Below are 22,622 nucleotides of genomic sequence, written 5' to 3' on the forward strand. Positions count from 1 at the left end.
TTCCTTTACACATGTGGTTTGGCATATTATTCACTAAGTTCCTCTCTCTCTCTTCCTTGCTTGCCAGTACAAGTGTGGGGGAGATGGTAAAACTGAGAGGAAAAGGAAGATTAGGGGAAAAGGAGGGGGTGGGAAATGCAATTAGAGATCTGGATGTTTGTCCCTTAAAAAAAAATAAGGTGACAAAGTGGTTAATGTCTTTGCAGGTTGGTGTTGATATCGTGAATCTTACTGCCACAGTCCAAATAGAGTACTAATTACTGCGAATGATGTCACCGTAGGCAGAGGAATAATCCCATCATTTAATTAGTTGAATGATTTAAACAAAGATTTGCATAGATGCACTAATCAGTTGCCATGAATTACTGAGCAGCAGTTGCCAGCGAGGGGTAACAGATCATACAGTTGGAGGGAAAAAAAATCTCATCTCCTTGAACATAATTAATTTAATTGTCCTCATTAGCTGTACCATTTGTTTTGATTTTATTTCTCCCTTTCCCCACACATACTTCTCCCTCCCTTCCTCTTTTCTTCTTCTCAGTGCATTGGCTGAGAGGGAGAGCACATGTAATACACACACACACACATGCACACACACACACACACACACACACACTGGGGTGTTTTCAGAGTGGCTGGAGCAGAGAGGTGGGGTAGAACAGCAGGAGCAGTGTGGATGGGTGAGGTGCATGAATGTCTGCTTATACGGGCCAGAAAAGCCAAACTTAAGAGATCTGCCTGTGTGCAGAACAAATCCACTGAAGGGGTCCTTGTTAATCTGCCGTTTGTGACTTTCGGTATTTTTCAGGTTAGTTTTGCGTTTTGTTGCCTTTTAGAGGGAGAAGAAAGCAAACTCCAAGCTATTTTCTTATGAGTGTTTTATAAAAGAGAAGTGATAAGAATAAGTTATTAATGTTGAGCCATTATTCTCTATGAAGGGGAGCATAATTTAGCCTGAATATTCACGGGGGTAGGGGGGTGCATTGATTGTTTTTCAAGCTAGAACTAGATTAAAACTGATGGTGCTGGGAAGAAAAAAAAAAGTTTTGTGGAGTTCAACAATTGAGTCTTTCTTGGCCCTTAAAACATTTCAGCCAGTGTCATTCAAATCTGGGCTATTTTTAAGCTTGACCTTTGACAGGGCTTTTTAAAAATCTGGTGGGGATGCTATGATAGCAGCCCAAAAAAAAAAAAAAGAGGATGACTTTGAAGTTCGAAAACTTAGAAAAATAGTAAGATATTTTAAAGCTGGCATGCAAAGTAAAGTTAAGAGGAGGCTGGGGGAGAAGAAAAAGAAATCTTTCCAGGCCTCTAAAACCAGTCTATGAAGACCGGGCAGTGATGGTGAAGACACTCTTTTGACCAAGTTAATCTAAAATCAAGTTTCTAGGTGCTCTTGGGTGTTTTTCATTCTACCATGTGAGTTTTAAATTGTGAGGCATTCAAGTAATTGCAGGAAGTGTTCCGTGAGGGTCGAAAGGGGTTCAGTATCAGTTAAGGCGGAACAAGTTCACAGTTTGGTTCTTGGGCCACAGGAGGAGAGGGGAGCGTGGCATCTCTGGACCAGGCTTGTGTGGCAGACCTGCCTGCGGAGCAGCGACTTTGGAGCGACTTTCAGGAACAGAAGTCAGAGAACCGGGCGACTGCAGCCACCCCCAGACGTTTCTCCAAGGGGAGGGTTGCGCGCTCTCCCAGTGTATTCTGCTAGCAGTTTGATTCCCTGGCTTTTATTTTAATTTCCATAATTGGCAGCTTCAGAACTGGCTTTGGAAGACGGTTTGCTTTCAACGTGGCCACCTATTCCAAAAATGCCCCGGTTATTTTAGGATCCCTACCCTTTGCCTCCGGAGCTCTTTCGCAGGACTTCTTTTGGACGGGACCAGGAGGTAGGGTCTGTCCTTCTCCCCTCAACCCCTCCAAGTCGACTCCAGCCGAGGTCACATTCTGTGCGCCCGGGGCGGGGGGGTTGGGGGGAGGTGGGTCGTCCCCAGCGTTGGCGAGCAGCATATGCGTGGGGTGATGCTGACTGCAACTCGCAGGCTTGTAAATTTTCACCCTGGGAAATTAGCAACAAAGCCCGATCTGTCTTGTGGCTGCTTTGCACTTTCCGAGGGCGGCTGTTACTTGACTGAGCTGCAGAACAGGCACCCGAGAGCGAGCGAGGGAGCCAGCGAGAGAGGGAGGGAGAGAAGGAAAGGGAGAGGAGAGGGGAGGGGTGGGGGCGAGAGGTAAATAGTCTTAAATCGGAAGGGAGCTGCTTCTCTGTGGTCTTGACAAGCGCTGCCTGGGCTCCGCCGGCTCAGTAATAACTGAGTGACCTTTTCTTGGGCTGTATTAGGTCTGGCTGGGAAGGGATTGCATTTTGCAGCTGAGAGCCGAGGCTGCTTCAGCTCGGTTCCTCGCGTGCTGCCGGGGTAAGTTGTGTTGAGCCAGGACGGAGAGAGAGAGACAGCCTCGGACTGCCGTTGCCTAAAAGGAGGACACCTGTGGCTCAGATGCGGTCAACACCATTGCTCGGCGGATCCTGGAGGACCTCATTATTTTAAACTTAAAAAAAAAAAAAATAGAGATTCCTCCCTCCCCCTCCTTTTTCTTTTCTTTTTTTTTCAAACAATGCTTCTTTTTGACCTTTCCCAAGGAGAAGAGCTACAAAGCAGCCACTGTGCTTTCTGAACGGCCTCCCCCTGTATCGCTTAATTGAGAAGGTAAGTGCAGCAACTGGGTGCACATGCGGCGGCTTATTTGTGGTTGTGTGTGTGTGTCTGCGGGTGCGCGCGTGCGTGTGCGGATGTGGGTTTTGTTTTTTTTTTTCTTCCCCAGCTTCTCCTAATGAGGCATAAACTGGAGCTGCAGCCCGGCTCCGCACTGCAACTTTCACTCGGGCTGCAGCTCTGCTGAGACGGTTTTGTTTAAATCATGTGAGGCTTCATTATTTTTATGATGAGACATGAAATAGATGCGGGCGGAAGATGGGGCTGGAAGGCGGGGAGAGCCGAGCGGCTGCGGCGCGGAACGTCTCAACTACGACTCGAGTGGATAATAGTCAAAGTTCCCGAGCAACTGCGGCATTTACACCCCCAACCCCAGCCCCCCGACACCCGGGGAGACAGAGGCTGGGAGAGTTTGAGAGGAGATGCTCGTCCTGGCCCGGCCCGTAGGAAGGGAATTCAGTCTTAGGTGGGTTCCGGATACCCCCCCGCCCTTTGACCTTAGTTTCTGAAATTCATCACCTCCCTCCCCCAAGAATTGAAATGACCATCTTTGGGTTCCTGAGGCCACTTCTGCCTCCGGTCCACTGTACCATTGTAACAAAAATACTGTTCCTACCAGATGGAAAAGTGACTGTCTGGGGGGAGGCGGGGAGTGGTGTAGGGGGAGGTTGGGAAGAAGTGTCGAGAAGACGGGATCCTTGGAGCAAGGTGCCCGTGTCCTAATCGATGGAGATTCAAACTGCTGCGGCACATTTTATTTTACGGGGGCTACCCAGATTGCTGTTATGAAATACAAGTCAGATTTATGATCTTTTTCATATTGAACATGATATGCTATGCTAACGCTGCATGTGACAGTTTAATCAAATCCATTTGTTACCACGAAGCTAAAAGGGGCCGCTGGGATTTGGGGATTACGGGCAGAGTTAGGGAAGCTTGTGGCTTTGTCATTCGCCATCATTTTGTATGCCGCCACCCGGCGAGGGGCTCCGGGTGTGCGCCGCTCGTCTGGCCGCCCTCATCCCTTCCCCCACCCCCACACGCCCGCCGCCCGCTCCGACCCGCTCCCAAAGTGGGCTTCACAATAGTCGGTCCTCGGCGGGTGTAGGCTGCGCACCGGGTCCGCACTTGAGCTAAATCCGAGGGAGACCCCCTTCCACTTCTACCTCTGGGCTGGGTGCTCCATGCGAAGCTGCGGCAACTCAGGCACGCCTCAGTCAACTCATGCAGAAAAAGGAGAAAAGTTTTGGTAAGGTTACAATCTATCATACATGCACTTTGCCGGCGCTCGGCACTGTTGGCTGCTCCAAAGCCTTCTTGCCCTTCCGCGGCTTTTGTGTCTCTCGGAAAAGATCTGAAATATTATTGTTTGTAACTGCTTTGAAAGACAGCTGTTTAAACCAATTAATCTTGCTAGGTGCAACAAATAACTGCTACATTCTTTGCAAAGCATCCTTGTGTGGCGGCAGAGACACTACCACAAAAGGCTGGAACATAAACTCCTCAAGGGATTCTTTGTTAGAGTGTATGTATGTTTCTTATTTTTTTTTTATTTTGCATGTGAGCTGCATCAAAATTGAACCCAGTCTTGCAAATCTCTTGTTGGCCTTTGCCAAGCACTAGCACTTTGCTGCCATGGTAACTGTAATTAAACTGATAAGAGTGGAAAAATGTCAGTATCTCTGAGCCTTGCAGCTGCATTGGAGAAAAAGGGAATCAAATTGGTTCCCAGCTCCATTGCTCAAAAAGGGGAGGGGGGTGGTGGTGGAAGGATGGGGAGGGGAGGGTTGGGAGTTGAAGGGGCAGAACAGAGTTAAGCAGCTCCAGCGCCTGAGATCTGGGGACATCTATTTGCATTGTTGTCCCTTAGGGGGTTACAGCCTGTAGGGACGCTCTGGGCCAGTGAACAGAGAGAAACAAGCTTTTAGGCCCAATCCAGTTCTCCAATCGGGCCAGGGGCTGGGGAGAGGATGAAGATGGGCAGGAGGAGAGAAAATCTTTTGTTTGGTACCTCTTGGCAATCGAATGGCCGGTGTTGGCCAAATTCTTTTAATCTGTGTCACTGCTCCCAGCTGCAGAACCTGCATTCCCATTTTCGAATCTTCCTGAGGCACCTCATTGCTGCCAACCCCCTTTAATGGATTCCCTCTTCCCGCTCCTTCTCCCAAATTGTTCTCTGTGCATCTTCCGACAGGGACAAAATGTTTTCCACTCACTGCGGTGTAGTCAGTCCAAAAATATAGAAGACTGGGTCTAAGTGCTGCAGATCTTTTATTATGATTTTTTTTTAACCCCAGCGTGTTGTGGAGTTGTGGTTACTTTGTTGTGTTAACTACTGAAGCTGAGACTGCGCGGATGAATGGCACAGAACAAGGGGACATAATGGAGTTAATCAAGCGTTAGGCTGCCTCACAATGCAATCCAGGCAATTAAAAGCTCACCAGAGTTTAAATGAAATGGTTCTACTTATTTCTGCACACCACACTGCACAGGCTATTATTTATGTCTTTTTTAAAAATTATGATTTCCCTTAAACTGTCAAATAACTCAGAATGGCAAGGTCTCAGAGGCAATAAGAATTTCCCTCAGAACAATTTACATGCCAATCTAAAACTAGTTATGGGTCCTGATGTGCTATAAGCAACTTGCAAAATGTTTCTCAGCTCCGAACACATAACTCTTACCCAGACGCGTTCTGCCGGATGCTGAAGGGAGGCTGCCGGCTGGTTTATGCCTGTTTGGTACAGGGTAACGTGGTGACTGCAAAATAGTTCTTTTTTTCCACAACTGTTAACTTGCTGAGTATCGAAAAAGATTTCCTTTTCAAGAGTAACGTGATGGTGTTTTCGACACGAAGCTACCAGGATGGAGTATAAAAATCTCAAACTCCTTCTACGCCCAAGGCCAAACAGAATTCTGTAAGAGTTTCAAATATTAATTGGCCTCTGAGTGCTAAATTAAAATGTCAGCCCAACAAAAACATTTTGTGAAGACAAGCAGAGTGGTGTTGCTTGTACCAAATGTTGGTATCTCCTGTCTTATTCGCAAAGCATCGTGAATAAAGATAGTTGACCTTCCATGCTTGATGATGAGCACAAAGCTCAGAGAAACAGAGCTTAGCTACAACTAAGAAGGATTTGGATGAAAACATTCTCAGCTTGATGATATGAAAAAAACAATAGCCTTATAAGTTGGGTAATTAGACTAGCTGCTCTAAACATACCTCTCGGTGTTCTCAATCATGAAATCCAGGCTGTCATTTAGTATATCACAGTTTTTCCTTCCCCCAGGAAGACGGTTAAGAGGCACTTGGGTATGTTCTGTACTGTAATTAATGGGATTCATTCCTTGTGGAACCTTGCGAGAAGATGGTAACTAGTTCTGATCAAAGAAACTTCATTTGTTAGAAGTTCTAGAGAGTGAGATTTAGCAGAGCTATCAAGGGTTATGATTAATCTACACTAGACCCTGAGCTCCTTCAAAGAAAGGAATAGAAAGCTGGCTATAGGAATACCACCTGCTCCTCTGTACAAATCCAGCTACTAATCTGTAGATCCGAGGACCACGGCTGTGCATCCCATGCAGAAAAAGCAGCTACTCTGATGCCTAGCTGCTGGTCCCTGCTCCATCACTGGACCAGAGAAGCTATTTTCTAATGGAAATTCAACATCATAGCACTATTATGTGAAATTCATGTATCATTTGTAGTTAGAAAAGTTATTCTGCTGTGAGGGTATGGTGTCTTGTTGTCTCTTAGTGTGATTAAAAAAGAAAAAGACAGTGAAGATAATAAAGGTAAAGGCTTTATCATCAGGCATCAGAGGAAACAAAAAAGGTTTAGCTGTTTGGAGCAGGGAACACACCGAAAATGCTCTAGATTAAGGCTTGGCATTTCTTTCTTGATACTGTTTCAATTGCAGATACATTTGGTGTTTTGTGTCCTTCTGTGTCCAAGTTTAAAACTTTCTGCCTAAGAGAGGAGGCATAATATAGCAGTGGCATCTCTGGATTGTAAGAAGGCCATCAAGTCTTAGGCTGAGCTGTCATTCAGCTTTAAGCCAGTCCCTGAACCTCTCACGCTTCTGTATCATAATTTGTAAAATAAGAGAAATTGAAATCAATGTCTACAGTAGTTTAGAGTGCTTGAAATGCATTAGTTGATACATATGCAGCTGTGAATAATTCGTTCAGCTTTTTGAAAAACTGAGTGTTTGACATTTAGGAAAGAAGAAACTCGAAGGCAAATATCCTTTCACTGAAAAAAAATTTCAATCAAGTTGTATTAACGAGAGAATTCAACTCATCTCCTTATTTATGATATGGAAATATGTCTCTAAAATGTATAAATGTCCCTATATCTAGTCTAGCATGTGTGTAGTGTGTAATATATGTATATAATATATATTTGCCTGTGGATGTTTGTGTAACTTTATATATATTGAAACTTTGTCTTCTGTTGTTTTTTCTTTCCTTTATAAAATAAGTGCATGTTTATGATAATAAATTACTTAATCCTATAGTTTAATTTTATATAAAAGTATATAGTCTATAGTTAGATGATCTGCCACTAACTAATAGATGCATGGACCAATGCTTGTGAGAGTCAATGCATTTTGAAAATTTTTAACACAATGAATGCTTTAAAATATCAAGGACATAAAGGGAAGTATTTGGATGTAAATAAGTATTATAGGATTGGTGAGCTTTTGGGGTGACTGTACTTATGCTTAAGTATAAACATCTCTACTGCTAAGTAAGGTTAGTGTATCCCATAAAAGTGAACTTTCCTTCCACCATCAAGTACATATTAAGTGAAAATTTTTAACCAATAAGGGAAAACTCATTCTTGACTCCTACAGTGTGTATACAGATTTGTCTGTTAAGTAGCTTTCTTCTAGATCATTAACCATTGACTCCTATTTTCTCCCGAAAGGAACTTCTCTGTGTAGAAAATTGTACCAATATAAAATTATTTACTATTACTTAACTTCATGTAGATGATATCATCTTACCAGGTACGAGATGAATTGATTATTTTTGCTACTTTATAGGTGTGACTTCATGAATGATTTAGCAACGACACTTAACAAAGTTTGAACCTCTTTGTTTTCAAAATTTAGTTCAATGTCTGTATATTCATATGTTAGCCGCTCAGTCGTGTCTGACTCTGCTACCTCATGGACTATAGCCAGCCAGGCTCCTCTGACCATGGGATTCTCCAGGCAAGAATACTGGAATGGGTAGCCATTCTGTTCTCCAGGGGATCTTCCCAACCCAGGGATCGAACCCAGGTCTCCTGCATTATAGGCAGATATTTTGCCATCTGAGCCACCAGGGAAGCCCAATTTCTGCCTACCCCTTAAGCAGAAAGTCTAACACTCCTTGAAAATGGCAGTCAAAAATGTTTAACTTAATGAGGTCTTCGGGCATCTCTTGATTTTTGGAGTCTCAGCTCTCTTTTTTGTTCTTGTCTTCCTTCAGGTATACAAATGCTCTCAGTCCAGCCAGACACCAAGCCGAAAGGTTGTGCTGGCTGCAACCGAAAGATCAAGGACCGGTATCTGCTAAAGGCATTGGACAAATACTGGCATGAGGACTGCCTGAAGTGTGCCTGCTGTGACTGCCGTTTGGGAGAAGTGGGTTCTACCCTGTACACGAAAGCTAACCTTATCCTTTGTCGCAGAGACTATCTGAGGTAGGAATTCGCCTTGCACACCAGTGATCACTGGACTCCTTTTAAAATACTTCTGTAAGTGTACTTGTGTGTTCCGTGTCTTTCCTGCCAGCTTCTATTCCTGAAAGATGTCCACCTGGCAGCCTTCAATGCGCTGTGTCTGTGGCAAAAGAGGGCTTGAGTCATGGTCAGAAAAACACAGTATCTCAAAGTGTTTCTGTTTGCCTTGCCTGATGCTCCTACCTGGGGATAAGTGAACCTCCAGTTCACGTCAAGGTGTTCTGTATGAGTCAGCATACAAGTTTTCTTAGCAGGAAAGTGACAGGGTCAGGCTGAGCGTAGCACGAAGTGATTCCATGATCTTCCTGTTTCAGATTTGTCAGAGAAAGTCAGTTTGAAACTCTTATCTGGTATTTGTTAGAAGGATATTTAGTAGGACGTTGAAAACTTCGTCCAAGTGTGAATACACCTCCCCCTGCCCACAACCCTAGGGCATTCCAAGTGATCTTCGCAAAGATAGCACTTGAATGTTCATCTGCCTCAGACTTGCCAGCAGCTTTATGGAAAATAACAAAGTAAAGACCTCCATCATTATAGGGAAATGATAGCCACTCTCCAACCTATAAACATCTGAACAGTCTCAGGACAACGCAGATGTTCTTGTTTCTGAAGCCATGAAGCAGGTTAATCTTGTATTCTAACGTTTAGTACTCTACACGTGGACTTATGTTTAAGAATAATTATTTTGCTTTTCAGGGGACTTTGTGACTTCATTCAGCTGCAAATTACTTATATTAATAAAGTAGGATCTATCAAATTAGAGAAATGATATATGGCATCATTTGGGTTTTCATATTTGATATAATTAATCATTTTTTCTAGTCTGACATTAAGTGATTTATTTTGAATTTTTTTCCCTTATGACATAAAATTTATCAATCAGCAGTAACTCCTTGGTCATTTCGGGAGGTGTTTTCTAGGGAATTTGGTGCTGCTTCATATATAATTCAGTTATTTTCAGTCCAATTCAGTTTCTATATAGAAGAACATATTGTTTGATGAATGGTCGTTATAAGAGAGTGAGCTTGGTACTGTTTATCGGATTCTCCTCTCTCTCCTCTTAGGACTGCTTCATCTGACGGCCCCCTGACTAACTATGACCACTTGCTGTCACTTCTCTGTGTTCCAAGGGCACAAAATACATGTAAGGTCCCAGCCGTGGAAATAGGAAGTGGCTTTAGGGAAGGAGTTCTGTAACTACTGCAACTAATCATTAGAATTAAGCTATTCCATGAATTCTTATAGACTCTGCAGTCTTGGAACTTTATTCTTGCAAATAAAAAGTTCTCTTCTGCTCTTTGTGAATTGAAGCCTGATTTCTGCACAGAGTGTATTTGCTTTTAGCGACCTGACATTGCTTCCTAGTTTTGCTTTATCTTCCTAACCAACAGCCACAGGCTTTTGGACTCTGTCTTTGACTTCTGTTTACCACTGCAGAATCTCCAGTGGATTCATGTAACAATACTTTCGAAAACAAGTTTATATAGTTTAGGCAAGATTAAAGTGTTCTAATATGCAATAAAGACAAACATTGAGTCAAATTTAGAGTCTCTTGAAATCTCTGGCTATTTTTAACTCAAAAATACAAATTTGCCAATGAAATACCTGTGTCCTGAGTGAAACTCTTGCGGTTGTCAACAAAGTCGAGAGCAGAGAAAGTAAACTTGTATTGTTTTCATCTTCCTTCAACTGGTATTTGATAGTCTCAAGTAAGTGTGTTGTTGAAGAGAATTTATCAAAATAGTTTTCATCTCAGAAATCTTTATCTCTAAAAGAGTCTATTTGCTGCTTTGTGTGATACAACTTTTAGTTGATTTCTGATAAGCTCAAACTTTCATTCTTGTTACTTTTTTTTGTTTTTAATCTTAACTCTTTTAAATTTAAACCCTGGTCCAGATTGCCAATATATTCATTTCTCAGAGTGCAATTTCCTCTCAAATTGGTCATTACCACATTAATGGCCAGTTGTTATGTTAACAGCCTAAGGGTTGTTAACATTTCAAACTAAGTTGTTAACAGCAAGCTTATCCCTTATTTAAACTGAAGGTTTTGTTGTATATAACGTGGCTTCTTTGGCAAGAAGTAGTTCATCAACACTTAAAAACTGCGGAAGTGAAATGGGTAAATGCTATGGGTGTAAAACACCGTGTTATGTGTTATAGATTATGCTGCAGATGTGGTATTAGTTTTATATGGAAAGTGCATAGCACAATGAAATTCTGTCTGTGTTTAAAAGCATATGTCTGATTGGCAAATTAAAATAATCTAATTCTGTATGTCAAATAGATGAAGACATTCAAGCAGATTTTATGTGCAAATTAATTTCTTCGAATGTGTATAAACAGGCATTCAAAAATGCTTATTCCTGCTGTGTGAGAGACATGATTTTAAGTTAGACAAAAATTAACTAAGGGAAAAAGGGAGGTGCACCTCAAATTGTTGCTATCTAATAATTTATTAATTACATAAAATCTGCAATATGATCAGTGAACAAGCAATATTCTGTGGCTGTTTTCCCGAGCTTTGAAAAGAACTTTTCTCATTTCCTTCTGTGTTCAGCACATTGCCTTCTTGTATTTTGCACAGCTACTGGCTTAACCATTTAAATCCTATTTAAAAGTAGTTTAGAGTGGTTTTTGGATGTTATGTGACATCTTTGAAGCACAAACGAGCCATACATACTTTACAGGTTTGTATTTCTTGGTCTGACTTTCCAGGCATCTAAGTAAGAATGTGGGAAATGATAAAAAAAAAAAGTAGCTTACCTGCACCAGTAAATTACGAGTTATAGATATTATCTTGGGACAGATAATTTTTCACATCTAGAGAAGAGTGAAATACTTTTTGCCAAGTGTATTTAACTTCCTAGTTAACTTCTCCTTCCAAAAGAGAACACAAAGCACTTTTATTGCTGAACAGTGAATCTTGAAGTTCCTACGTTTTATTAATATTTTGCCTTATTCTGAGTAATGGTGGTGATGACAGGTTTTTACAAGTTCTTTGAATGATAAAAATAAGAATTTAAATCATAAGATATTTTCTTTAGGGTGTTGGAAACTGTTACTGCAGTAATTTTTTCTTCTTTGAGGCACATTTAGCTGTATTTAAGAAAAAGAAAACATTTTTACAGTTTATTACTGTTTCAAATCTTGACGGTTCACTTTCCGTAACAGGGCTTATATAGTATTTTTTATTTTTTCTGGAGAATATAAGATGAACGTGTCTGATGAGAGGGAATTTGTCGGTTTGTAGGACTGCTCGCCATCCTCAGAAACTCATTAAAAATAGGAACAGAAACATTGACATTTTAAAAATTCCTCTATTAAACATGCTTTCTGACTTAAACTATGAAGTCAGTCTGCCCACTGATATTTATATGCCAAGACCTAACAATGTATCTGTTAAAAATATATCCAGTACAGTTACAGTTTTTTTTAAGTTGTTTATGACAAAGTGGACATGGAAGCATTTTTGTGCCTTGAACTAAAGAATGCATAAAGTAAATTAGCAATTAATATGTAAAACTAGCCAAGGTTTCATAATAATGTTTACAGGACTATAGTTACTACTAAACTATCTATCATTCTGATTTGTTTGGTAAATATGAATAAAGTAGTTAATATATCATCAGTTTTAGAATTAAGATTTTATGTCAAATTTCATGAAGTCAGAACCACGAGATAAACCATAGTACTTTACTTCTCAACTTGGAGGCAGTGTAGAATATCAGCACTTACACTTAAGCTTTTGGGCCATTTTTGCCAGTTTTTAAATTTAAGCCTGCATTTTCTTACTTGTGGTGTATTTTAAGCATCAAGGTGATGAAGGCTGTGTCTTGCGTCTCTGTGAATGATGTTTTACTAGAGAATATACTCAAAGCTATAGGGAAAGCTACAGATAGCTTTTTCTACACAAGAAACAGAAAACATCTCGTATAAAATTTAATGCAATTTGCTATTTTTATACATGAGGATGATTTGTTTAAAATGAAAGTACTGGGAAAGAGTGATGCTTCATGCTCCACCACAGCTACCAGTTAACAAAAAGGATTTGAAACTGTGATGCTGATTGCAAATTTTATGTGCTTCAATGTAATAATATGATTTTTACAATAGAAAATTAAAATTAAATGCTACATAGAGCATTAGCCTAGCTATAACTTTATTTCACACTGATCAAAACTGGAGCTTCTAAATAAATTTTTATGAGATTAAATTTATATTAGTAGATAATTATGGCCTTAAAAGTAAATATGAATATATTACTAATATTATTTTATCTGACAGTTCACTGCATAGATTGTTTTTTAATGCTAACTGACATATTCATTCTGTTTTTCCTGCTTTGTCCTCTTTTAGATATTAGGCAGTTGAAAAGATCTTCCCTAGAGAGCAGTACATTATTATTATTATTATTATTTGAAATATAACTTTTTATTGTTTTAAATTCCAAAAAAACCTAATCTTTTATATGGAATGAAGCTCCTCCCAAATAAATTTTTTTTAATTTGAGCTTTCTTAACATTTTATTATAGTCATAACTTGATCATATTTAAATGTCTAAGCTAATCTTAGTATTTTGAGATATTTTGCTATCTAAGTGTATTAGACTCTAGGATCTTTTAAAAATACTGCTATATTCCCTGTGAATTATCTTGCTTTATTTACAACTTTATGAAGTATTATAATTTTAAGTTTATTTTTCTGTTTATTATAGAAAAGCATTATTGCATTCTATTTCAAACATTTTATAGTATATATATATCATTCATGGACTACCACAAATCGAGAGGGATAATTTTGTACAATACTTTGGGAGAATGCCCCTTGCTTTAGAGAAAAATTGGTAGATCCACACTAGAATTCCTGAGCAACAATCTCTGTTAAAAATATCCCATCTACATAGAGAATTTCTTATTTATAAATTTATCTGTTCTTAATTCTGTAATATACTCATTTTCAGGAAATGAGTACTTAATTAATTATTCTAGTTTTGTGCCTTTTGGTTTGTTTTATACACTTGAATTATTGTCACTGAAAATAACCCCCACCAAGAATATTAAAAATAAAATACTTCACACTGTTTCTATGTCTTTACTGTTTTTTATCTTTTCATAAAGCATGGAATACTTCAATTAGGATAGTTTTTACACATAAAATGGATAAGTTCAACATACCTGACTTAGCAGAAAAATATTCTGTTTCTACAAGTATATTTAGGATTAAATACATATGGAAGAACTACATTTGAGAATTGCTAAAATTGCTTATTTTGCACTTTATAAATACATAGAACTCTGGGAAAGAACCTCTTATTTTTGGTTGCTCCTAAAGTATATCAAAGTAAGCCAGCACTTCATTTATAAGCTCACCATTAACTTCCATTAAGTGACTAATAGTAAATGTTAATGCTGTTTTGACTGCATAAACATAATTTATTAAGGAATCATTTTAAAAATATGCTGAAAGTAATAATTTTGTAAACGGTTTTGATGAATATATGCATTGTAGAAATGCATTATGTAGTTCAGTTTTCTGCCTCACATAAAAATTATGTAGCCTTACAGAAGAATTGCACCAACCTAAACAACCATTGTATTTTTTTTCTCATTATATTGTGAGTCATTGAAATCTTATTTTACTATTTGGTTTGAAAACATTTACCAGTTCCTATGAGAAAGTCTTTTATCATTCAAAATTATATGTTCTAACCTCATCCTATCTTCCAAAAATAACGTTTCTCACTTTTATCAATAAATGTTAAAATATGTGGATTGTAAATGTAGGACAAGATCTTGAAAACAAGGAAAGCAAAAATAAAAATAGCAATACTCTCTCAATCAACCAGATAGCTTTTTAAAACAGCATTTACATTAGCCACATTTCTTTAAAAAGGCATTTTCCTCGTTTTTAATTTTTTAATCGGCTTATGCAACCAATTATCCCTACTGGTTCACGGCATTTCCCTTTGTAAGCACCTAAAGAGATGTAGGTGTGTGTATGCATACTGCACAGACAGATATTAGAATCTATACAACCTTAGAATGTGCATTGACTTTGGTCATAATTGACTTTTACCAGATCACCATACTTTGGCAGGCTTTGAAACTTGTAAAATTCAGATACTTGATGCCAGCTAATTCCTTAGTACTGTAAACCATTGCACTGACTTATTCCTACAGGGTGTTCACCATTCTAAGAGGAAAGACAAGTTTTATAATACTGCAGAAGGCCTAACTTTATTCCTTTGTGATTTTTATCACCCAATTCTGTTTTTCTCAGCTCCGATGGAGTTCGATACTGTCTGCTCCATTTCCATGTCTACCATCGTAACATACTTGTTTTGATGATTAACCGTATGTTCCCCTTCTCAAGGGTATTTATAAGAAATTTATTTTGAAGTAGAAGTTCCATTGTGAAGCAAGAAATGTGACATTTAGTTTTGTTTCTTACTTTAAAGCAATTTCTTTTGCTTATTGAGGTTTTTTTCCCCCTTATTATCCATGTAAATGGATAACTTTTCCCTGAAGAACTTAGGACCTAAGCATACCCTTTTATTATATTCATCAAGCATATTTGCTGTATTACAAACATAGTTATGATGAATCCCACATCAGTCACTTGGGCATTCACCTGCACCAATTTTGCTTTCTGCTCTGTACCATCAAAACTTCTTGATAGATATTTTTCTTCTCAATGAATTTTTTTAGTTATGTAAAGATTCCATTTCTTTTGCTGAATTCTTTTACTCCATAGTTTTGGTTTTTTATGATACAAAAATCTCTAGCTGTGGACTTTACTAGTTGAAAACAAAAATCACACTTGAGATAAATAGTCATCTCGGAATAGTTAGAGCTCTGATTTGAAGTCAGAAAATTAACATTAAGCTGCATGTATTAAGTTAGACTCTAACCAGCATGTGTTGTTATGATTCAATGTAATATTAAAAACTCTCCAACAGGGCTACTGGGAAAATAAAAGACTCTTAGGATTTCAGAGATTATTTGCATAGGAGCACACCAAAGCCATATTTAAGTAAAATTGTTATTACTAATGCAGTAAAGCATCGCCTAAAGTAAACCCATCCTATTAATAAAAACAAAATCAGTTTTAGTAAACATAAATATCCAATATGACATGGATTAGTAATGGGGCAGGGAACATCATAAAATGTGCTAATGATAACATGTAATAGTGATCTAAATACCACCAAGAAAAAATAAATTCCTATTTCATGCTGTGGGATCCCAACAGGCAACTTGAAGAGCAAAAAGAAGTTATAGACATCACTAGTTTATTCTGACTTCAGAAACCTTTTAAAACAATGCCATGTTTTTATTCTAGCAATTCTATTAATAGCAGAGGTACAGATCATTATGGAAATTATTTTATTCTCTTTTTTGTTTTAAAAGATTTTTGAAACCTCTTAAGTAGTAACTTTTGATAGATTGCTCACATTTCACCAGAAAAGTTAAAGACGGTTCACAAAATACTTAATGGCATTGAGCATGATGCTTACTTTGTTTTTTATCAACCATCCCGTAAAAATACATTCTGACCAACAGCTGCATATTAGACTGAAGTGGCTTAGACTGTAAAGAGACTGCTTGCAGTGCAGCAGACCCAGGTTCGATCTATGGGTCGGGAAGATCCCCTGGAGAAAGGAATGGCAACCCACTCTAGTATTCCTACCTGGAGAATTCCATGGACAGAGGAACATGGCAGGCTACAGTTCATGGGGGCACAAAGAGTCGGACATGACTGAGCAATTAACACTTTTCACTTCACTTTCTAAGATGAGTGTTCCTTTGCTTGAGTGGAAGGGATGGGAGTAGAGAGGTGAATGAAAAAATGATCATAATGTCTAACACTAAAAATGAGTAGTAGTTTCAATTGGCAGGTTTATTTAGTTTTACGGGTGAGAAGTTCAACTGTACTATACTATGAACATAATTTTAAAGCCTATAAGTATTACATGTGACTATCCATTGAGGGATGTCTGTGTTTTGGGAGATAAAAAGAAATAATGTTACTGAATTGCCTTAAAATTTAGCAACTAGTATTTTCTGTGACCATTTATTAGGAAAAAAAAATGAAAAAGGTTCTAAGCTACAAGAACCCCTTCTTTTGACAACATGTCCTTGCTGAGTGAATAGGACTGGGGTTCGTATTTATGATTACATGGTTTGTATTTATGATTTCATGTTTTGCTGTATCTAACAGTATGAAAATGAAGCCATTTAGTTGCGTAACAAATATTTGAGTGCCAATATTTCATTTCTATAGATAATGAATATATAACTTTATATTTCTAATTGATATTATATAATACATAAATACAAAACTATTAATATTTTACTATGTAAAGAATAAGGTAGTCTGGGAAATTTGGGAAGCACTTAATGGCAAATTATTTTTCAATATATTTTTTTTTACAGCTGAGGTACTCACCATTGTTAAATAACTAAGGGAAAAATAGAAGGAGTTTTAGTGTGGTTCTGTCACATGGAACCAGTACAGAGAATGAGAAGAGGTATAATTAGGAATGAGCAGAAAAAAATGTTCAGAAGGGACGTTATAAATAATAAGTAAAAATTGTGCTCTGTAAAAATCCTTCCGTAAGCCAGTAGTCCTTTTATAAAAACTGAGATTCAAGCTTCATAGTTAAGTTTTAGATGCAGAGAAAGATAGAGTTAGCCTTGTAACTTTCATGCTGTTTGTATCATTCAGCTCTCACTGCAGATACTGGTAAGTTATCAACAAATGACAAAACACTTAACATCATAGTTCCCCATTTTTCCACTGAACAACTATTATCCTATACACTCTAGGTGGGGCTTCCCAGGTGGCACTAGTGGTAAAGAATCTGCCTGCCAATGCAGGAGATGAAGGTTCAGTCCTGAGTCAGGAAGGTCCCCTGGAGGAGGAGCAACCCATTCCAGTATTCTTGCTGAGAAAATTCCGTGGACTGAGGAGCCTGGCAGGCTACAGTCCATGGGATCACATAGAGTCAGACACAGCTGAGCGACTGAGCACATCCTCTAGGTACTGTACAAAGCTGTCAGACACAAGGCGGAGTAAAATACAGATATAACTCCTTCCTGTGTAGAGATTATATTCTAGTTGGGAAAGCAGATAATCAACAAAATAAGTATTGAGTACATTAGGAAGATTATAATAAATACTACAGGAAAAATCGGAGAAGGCAATGGCACCCCACTCCAGTACTCTTGCCTGGAGAATCCCAGGGACGGGAGAGCCTGGTGGGCTGCCGTCTATGGGGTCGCACAGAGTTGGACACGACTGAAGCGACTTAGCAGCAGCACAGGAAAAATGGAGTAGTGTAAGAGTTTTAGCAAGCTGCAGGAGTTGGTGATGGACGGGGAAGCCTAGTGTGCTGCAGTCCATGGGGTCGCAAAGAGTTGGATGTGACTGAGTGACTGAACTGAACTGAAGAGGTTTGCAGAATTTGTATTTATGGGTGATGTCTGTGTGAACGTGGTGGGGAGGAGAAAAGGATTTGAAAAATTAAACAGGGTAGACAGGCACAGTTTGTTGAGAGGGTGACTTGAATAAAGACCTAAAGAAAGTGAAGGAGCTAGCCTTGGGGATGTATAGGTAGGACATTCTGGGCATAGGGGCCAGTCAGTATGAAGAACTTGCAGTGGAAGATTTTCTAATGTGTTTGAAGAAAATCAAGGATGCTCGTGGGGTTGGAGTAAGTGAGAGAGGAAGAAGCAAGGATTAGAGGCAGCCACTATATGGTTTTGTGGTACCCTGGTATCACTGTTCCAACCACGAACGCCCCCTACACTTTTCTAAATGTCAGGTGAGAAAGTGGCACCATCTGAGAACCACTGTGATGCTAACTCAGGCTGTTATAGACTGAATTCCCATTTGTGATTACAGAACTCATCGGCTAAATTGAATGGGATTATTTTAATGTATAATTTACTGGGGGTTTTTTATGTCTTTTTATTTAGCCCTGTGTGATTATATAATAGTTGTGAAGTATGTGCCTCAAAATAGACCTCAGGATTAGGTCATTTGACTGTTGCTAATTCACAGAGATAGTATAGTTGTATGTCTGAGTTGAAATTGATACATCTACACATGTCCACTATATGGTTATTGGAGTATTTATTATATAATACAATATAGTACAATAGGAATGTTCATATGATGAGCTAAAGCTGCCAACACAGCACGGGTGAAGGTAACACCTTGGCCAAAGATGTCATTAAACTCTGCCCTGATCACAATATAATTGATATTTTTGAATACTTACGTAGTAAAAATTGCAAAGATATGGATTTTTCATAGGCTGCCATTTTCTACTCTTGAAGGGGAAACGTCAGTTATTCTATCTCTGAAAAGTGATCTTTTCCCATTATGTTTAAAGTCAAGCTGAGTCTTGTTTAATGAAATTAATTTCTGGTACAAAACATTTAAAATAACATATTTGCTCTGATTATCACCAATGTTTCCAAATCTAGCATTTAAAGGAAATACACCAAAGAGGTATTGTTACTTAAAACAATTGAATCACCTTCTTGATGAGATGAGATAAATTGTTACAGAAGTGTTCTGTTTATACTCATGCTTCTCACCCCTCACCTAACTCTAGCTCACTAATTTTAATTTCACATTAAGAAGAGCCAGGCATTCATCTTCCAAAAGAAAAGATTAATATGCATTCTTTTTTGTGAGAGTGAGATCTGGATGTGCCAGCTGTCTGTACTTTTAAAATTAAAAGTTAAATTCAAGCAGTAAATACAAATCAAAGTTCTTGAGCCTATATTTAAATTTATAAAATGGGCTAGGATGCATTATGGGTGTTGGCTAGGAAGCTGCCTGTTGATCTTCCAGAGAGTCACAGCATGAACAAGTGAGCTTTCAAAGCGGTGGTTGTCTACACTTCATGCACAAAGAAATCTCAAACATAGTTTCCAAAAAGCTATGAAGTGGTGGTTAGATGACTTTGCAAGCCTTAATTCCTACTGTCACCCTGCGCATCCTAAGTGGTTTGTTTTGTTTTTTTCCTATTATGATTTCCAGCAGCCCTTCTATTCTGTTTGGTAGGTGGGGCATGTGTTATAATGGCCATCTTGTCCTCCTTTAAGCTGAAGACCTATATTCCTAATCACTTTGTGATTCTCACCTTCCAAAATGAATCAATTTGATCATGATTTTTTTTTTTGATGAAAGATGTTTTATTTTTTTTTTTAACTTTACATTATTTTATTTGTTTTGTCATACATTGACATGAATCCACAATGGGTGTGCATGATTTTTTTAAAAAGATTTTTGGCCATGCCATGCAGCATACATGATCTTAGTTCCCCAACCAGGGATTGATATTTTTGAATACTTCTGTAAAAAGATATAGATTTTTCATTGACTGCCAATTTCTCCTCTTGAAGGATAAATGTCATTCTATCTCTGAAAAGTGATCTTTTTCCATTATTTTTAAAGTCAAGCTGAGTCTTATTTAATGAAATTAATTTCTGGTACAAAACATTTAAAATAACATACTTGCTCTAATTATCGTCCCCTGCAGTGGAAGCACAAAGTTTTAACCACTGGACCACCAGGGAAGACCCCCAGTTTGAGCTTGATTTTAAGGAAAAGTCACTTGGTCTTGACTGATAGTCTGCTAAGTGTTGAAATAGTCTTGTCACTGATAGTTATTAAATTAACTATCATCTTTAGCATAGAGATCACATGCTTATTCCACTAAAGGTGTTAAATGCTTTGTCTTCTCAATTAACTGTGGATTGCTGCGGTGACCTGAGAAAAAAGTTATGTATTTTGAGGAGATTAAAATTTTTAAAAACATTTTTGATTTTCCTTTGTGGATTTATCTGCTTAAACAGAGCCTTTCATTTTCACCACAACTCAGTTTTTCACTGTGCTTTTAAAGTCACAAATTGGGGGGAGGGGAGTAATAAACAAAAATAAAGTCACAAGCTTATTCTGCCTTTCATTGTAACACATACAGTGTATTTTAAGTCATTTCACTGGGTATTTCTCATTAATCTACCACATTGTGTTACCCCACTTCAGCTATCATTAATGGCATGTTAGTCATGTGTGACTGTTAGGATGCATTCATTCATCTGCTGTTTTTACCTTCTGTGATATTACTTTATAGAAAGAAAAATGTGTATCAGTTCTTACTAATTCTCTAAGCATCTCCCAAACCAGACGTTAGTTAGACCTAATCCCTAGGTTTCAGAGGCATCATGGTGAGGAGTACAGATGTGATGTCTGCCCTTTTTCTGCTACTTTCTAGTTGTATCTTCCTAGGCAAGTTACTGAACCTCTCCAAGCCTCAGTTTACCTATCTGTAAATAGGAGTAACAAACTCATGGTACTACCAGGTGGAGCCAGTGGTAAAGAATCTGCTACCATTGCAGGAGATGCAAGAGATGCAGGTTTGATCCCTGGGTTGGGAAGATCCCCTGGAGTAGGAAGTGGCAACCTACTCCAGTATTCTTGCCTGGGAAATTACATGGACAGAAGAGCCTGGGGGGCTACAGTCCATGCAGCCACAGAGAGTCTAACATGACTGAACACACACACACACACACACACACGAAGATAAGACAGAAAATTAAAAGAAAGAAGAAAAGAGACTAAGAAAAAAGATAAGATAAAAAAAAGACTAAAGAAACAGATTAAGATGAGATTTAAGGATGATTAATAATCAAGAATATGAAAGGCTAGTAACATTATAAGATCTTTTACTTTTCATCTACAAAGAAGATAGATGAAGAAATGCTTAAATACCACATACACCTGAAGCCATATAGGAAAAAAATAATTTAAGAGTGGAGATTATGGGACTCTGGAATGGGTTGTTAAATTAAGATTATAGTGTATTCTGCATAAAGTAAGATGAATTTGAATCTTTGATGGAAATTACTGAACATGTGATTTTCTTTGTAACTGAGGTGGTAGTTTTCTAAAATGTCTTATATGCCCACGCTCTCCACACTCAAGCTTGTGAAAGTTCTATGACCTTGTAAAGCATTATGTTTAATATCCCATAGGGTAGAATTATATATAAAATGTTAGCTTGCTTTAAGTTTCGTTTGTAGTCTTGACTTTTATATCTTTTTTTCCTCAGGTGGCAAGGACAGTTGAATGCCAATATTTTAACTGGTATTCTTTTTCACAGTGTTCTCAAAAACATTTTGGTTATATACCTTTATCCTGAGGAAGTTTAAGTGGGCACCCTCAATTTAAATAGATATTGATAAATATTCCATTGTACATTTCTAAAATTAGGAAGACAATGTGTAAAGGCTAAGGTATCAAATAAACAGAAAAGCTATTCCTTGTTTAAGGATCCCTGAGATTTACGTACCTCCAATTTGGAGAGCACTCTTATTTTTAATAGCTTTTTAAGCTTGATTGCAAGTTGTTTGGTAGTGATATGTGTGAATAAAAGGAACGGAGTACCAGTACTTGGGAAAAGAATTGTAAAAGGGAGATATAGTAGTTGTTTGAAAGAAAAGGACTGAGCATGGGCTGCTATGCCTGACTCTGTTCATTTAATATTAAGTCAAGGTTTGCTTTCATAAGAAATATCCAGTGTATGTGGACTCATTCTAAAACTGTACTATAGCCACTGGCAACATTAATATAAGGCAGGGTTTCTCTCCCTTCCTGGCAACCCCCAATTCTGGACACAGTGAGAGTTTGGACAGATAAATGCTAAAAGAATCCTATGTACCAAAGGCAGTGTTTACTGCATGTAATACATATCATTGTTTGTCTCCTGTAGTGAAAAATACTTGTGTCGTGCTGGTAAAATGCACTCCTGACAGACCAGTGCTTGCTATTATAGGGTCCATTGCTTAAAAAAATGATACACTGACAGAAATACAATTTAAGAAAATTTAACACCAAGGGTAGTCAACCATGTAGACTACTATTAAGGGGCCAAAACTCAAGGCCAAGGGTTTATTTAAAAAAGAGGCACAGTTTATTTGCTAGTAGTAGGCAAAGTTAAAAGGAAAAAAAGAAATCGAACTTGAATTCCTTGCTCTCTAGTCTGTAGAAAATTAATGAAAGCAACAGTTCAATAAGATTTTATTGCAGAAATGTTTAAGTGCAACATTTTAAGAAGGCTTTGGAATTTTTAAACAGTTACTTACCATTTAGAAAGCT

General features: G+C 38.2%; 1 protein-coding gene across 12 annotated transcripts in view; it reads left to right on the forward strand.

Moving 5' to 3' along the window:
* The window catches only part of LMO3 (LIM domain only 3), a 322,779-nt gene that overhangs the window by 259,148 nt on the left and 41,009 nt on the right, over positions 1-22,622 (forward strand). For 9 of the 12 annotated variants that reach the window (XM_081483356.1, XM_081483354.1, XM_081483351.1 and 6 more), the window contains one exon: positions 8,193-8,406. In XM_081483356.1, the coding sequence (XP_081339482.1) occupies positions 8,201-8,406 (206 nt within the window). In that variant the 5' untranslated portion in view covers positions 8,193-8,200. Of the gene's footprint in view, positions 1-596; positions 1,391-1,535; positions 1,887-2,638; positions 2,706-3,790; positions 3,961-8,192; positions 8,407-22,622 lie in introns of those variants that run through there. The other 3 variants (XM_081483349.1, XM_081483350.1, XM_081483348.1) reach the window with 3 other exon arrangements.

The sequence above is a fragment of the Giraffa tippelskirchi genome, chromosome 4 (assembly GCF_054371585.1).
Source record: "Giraffa tippelskirchi isolate mGirTip1 chromosome 4, T2T-mGirTip1v1.2.pri, whole genome shotgun sequence".
NCBI lineage: Eukaryota > Metazoa > Chordata > Mammalia > Artiodactyla > Giraffidae > Giraffa > Giraffa tippelskirchi.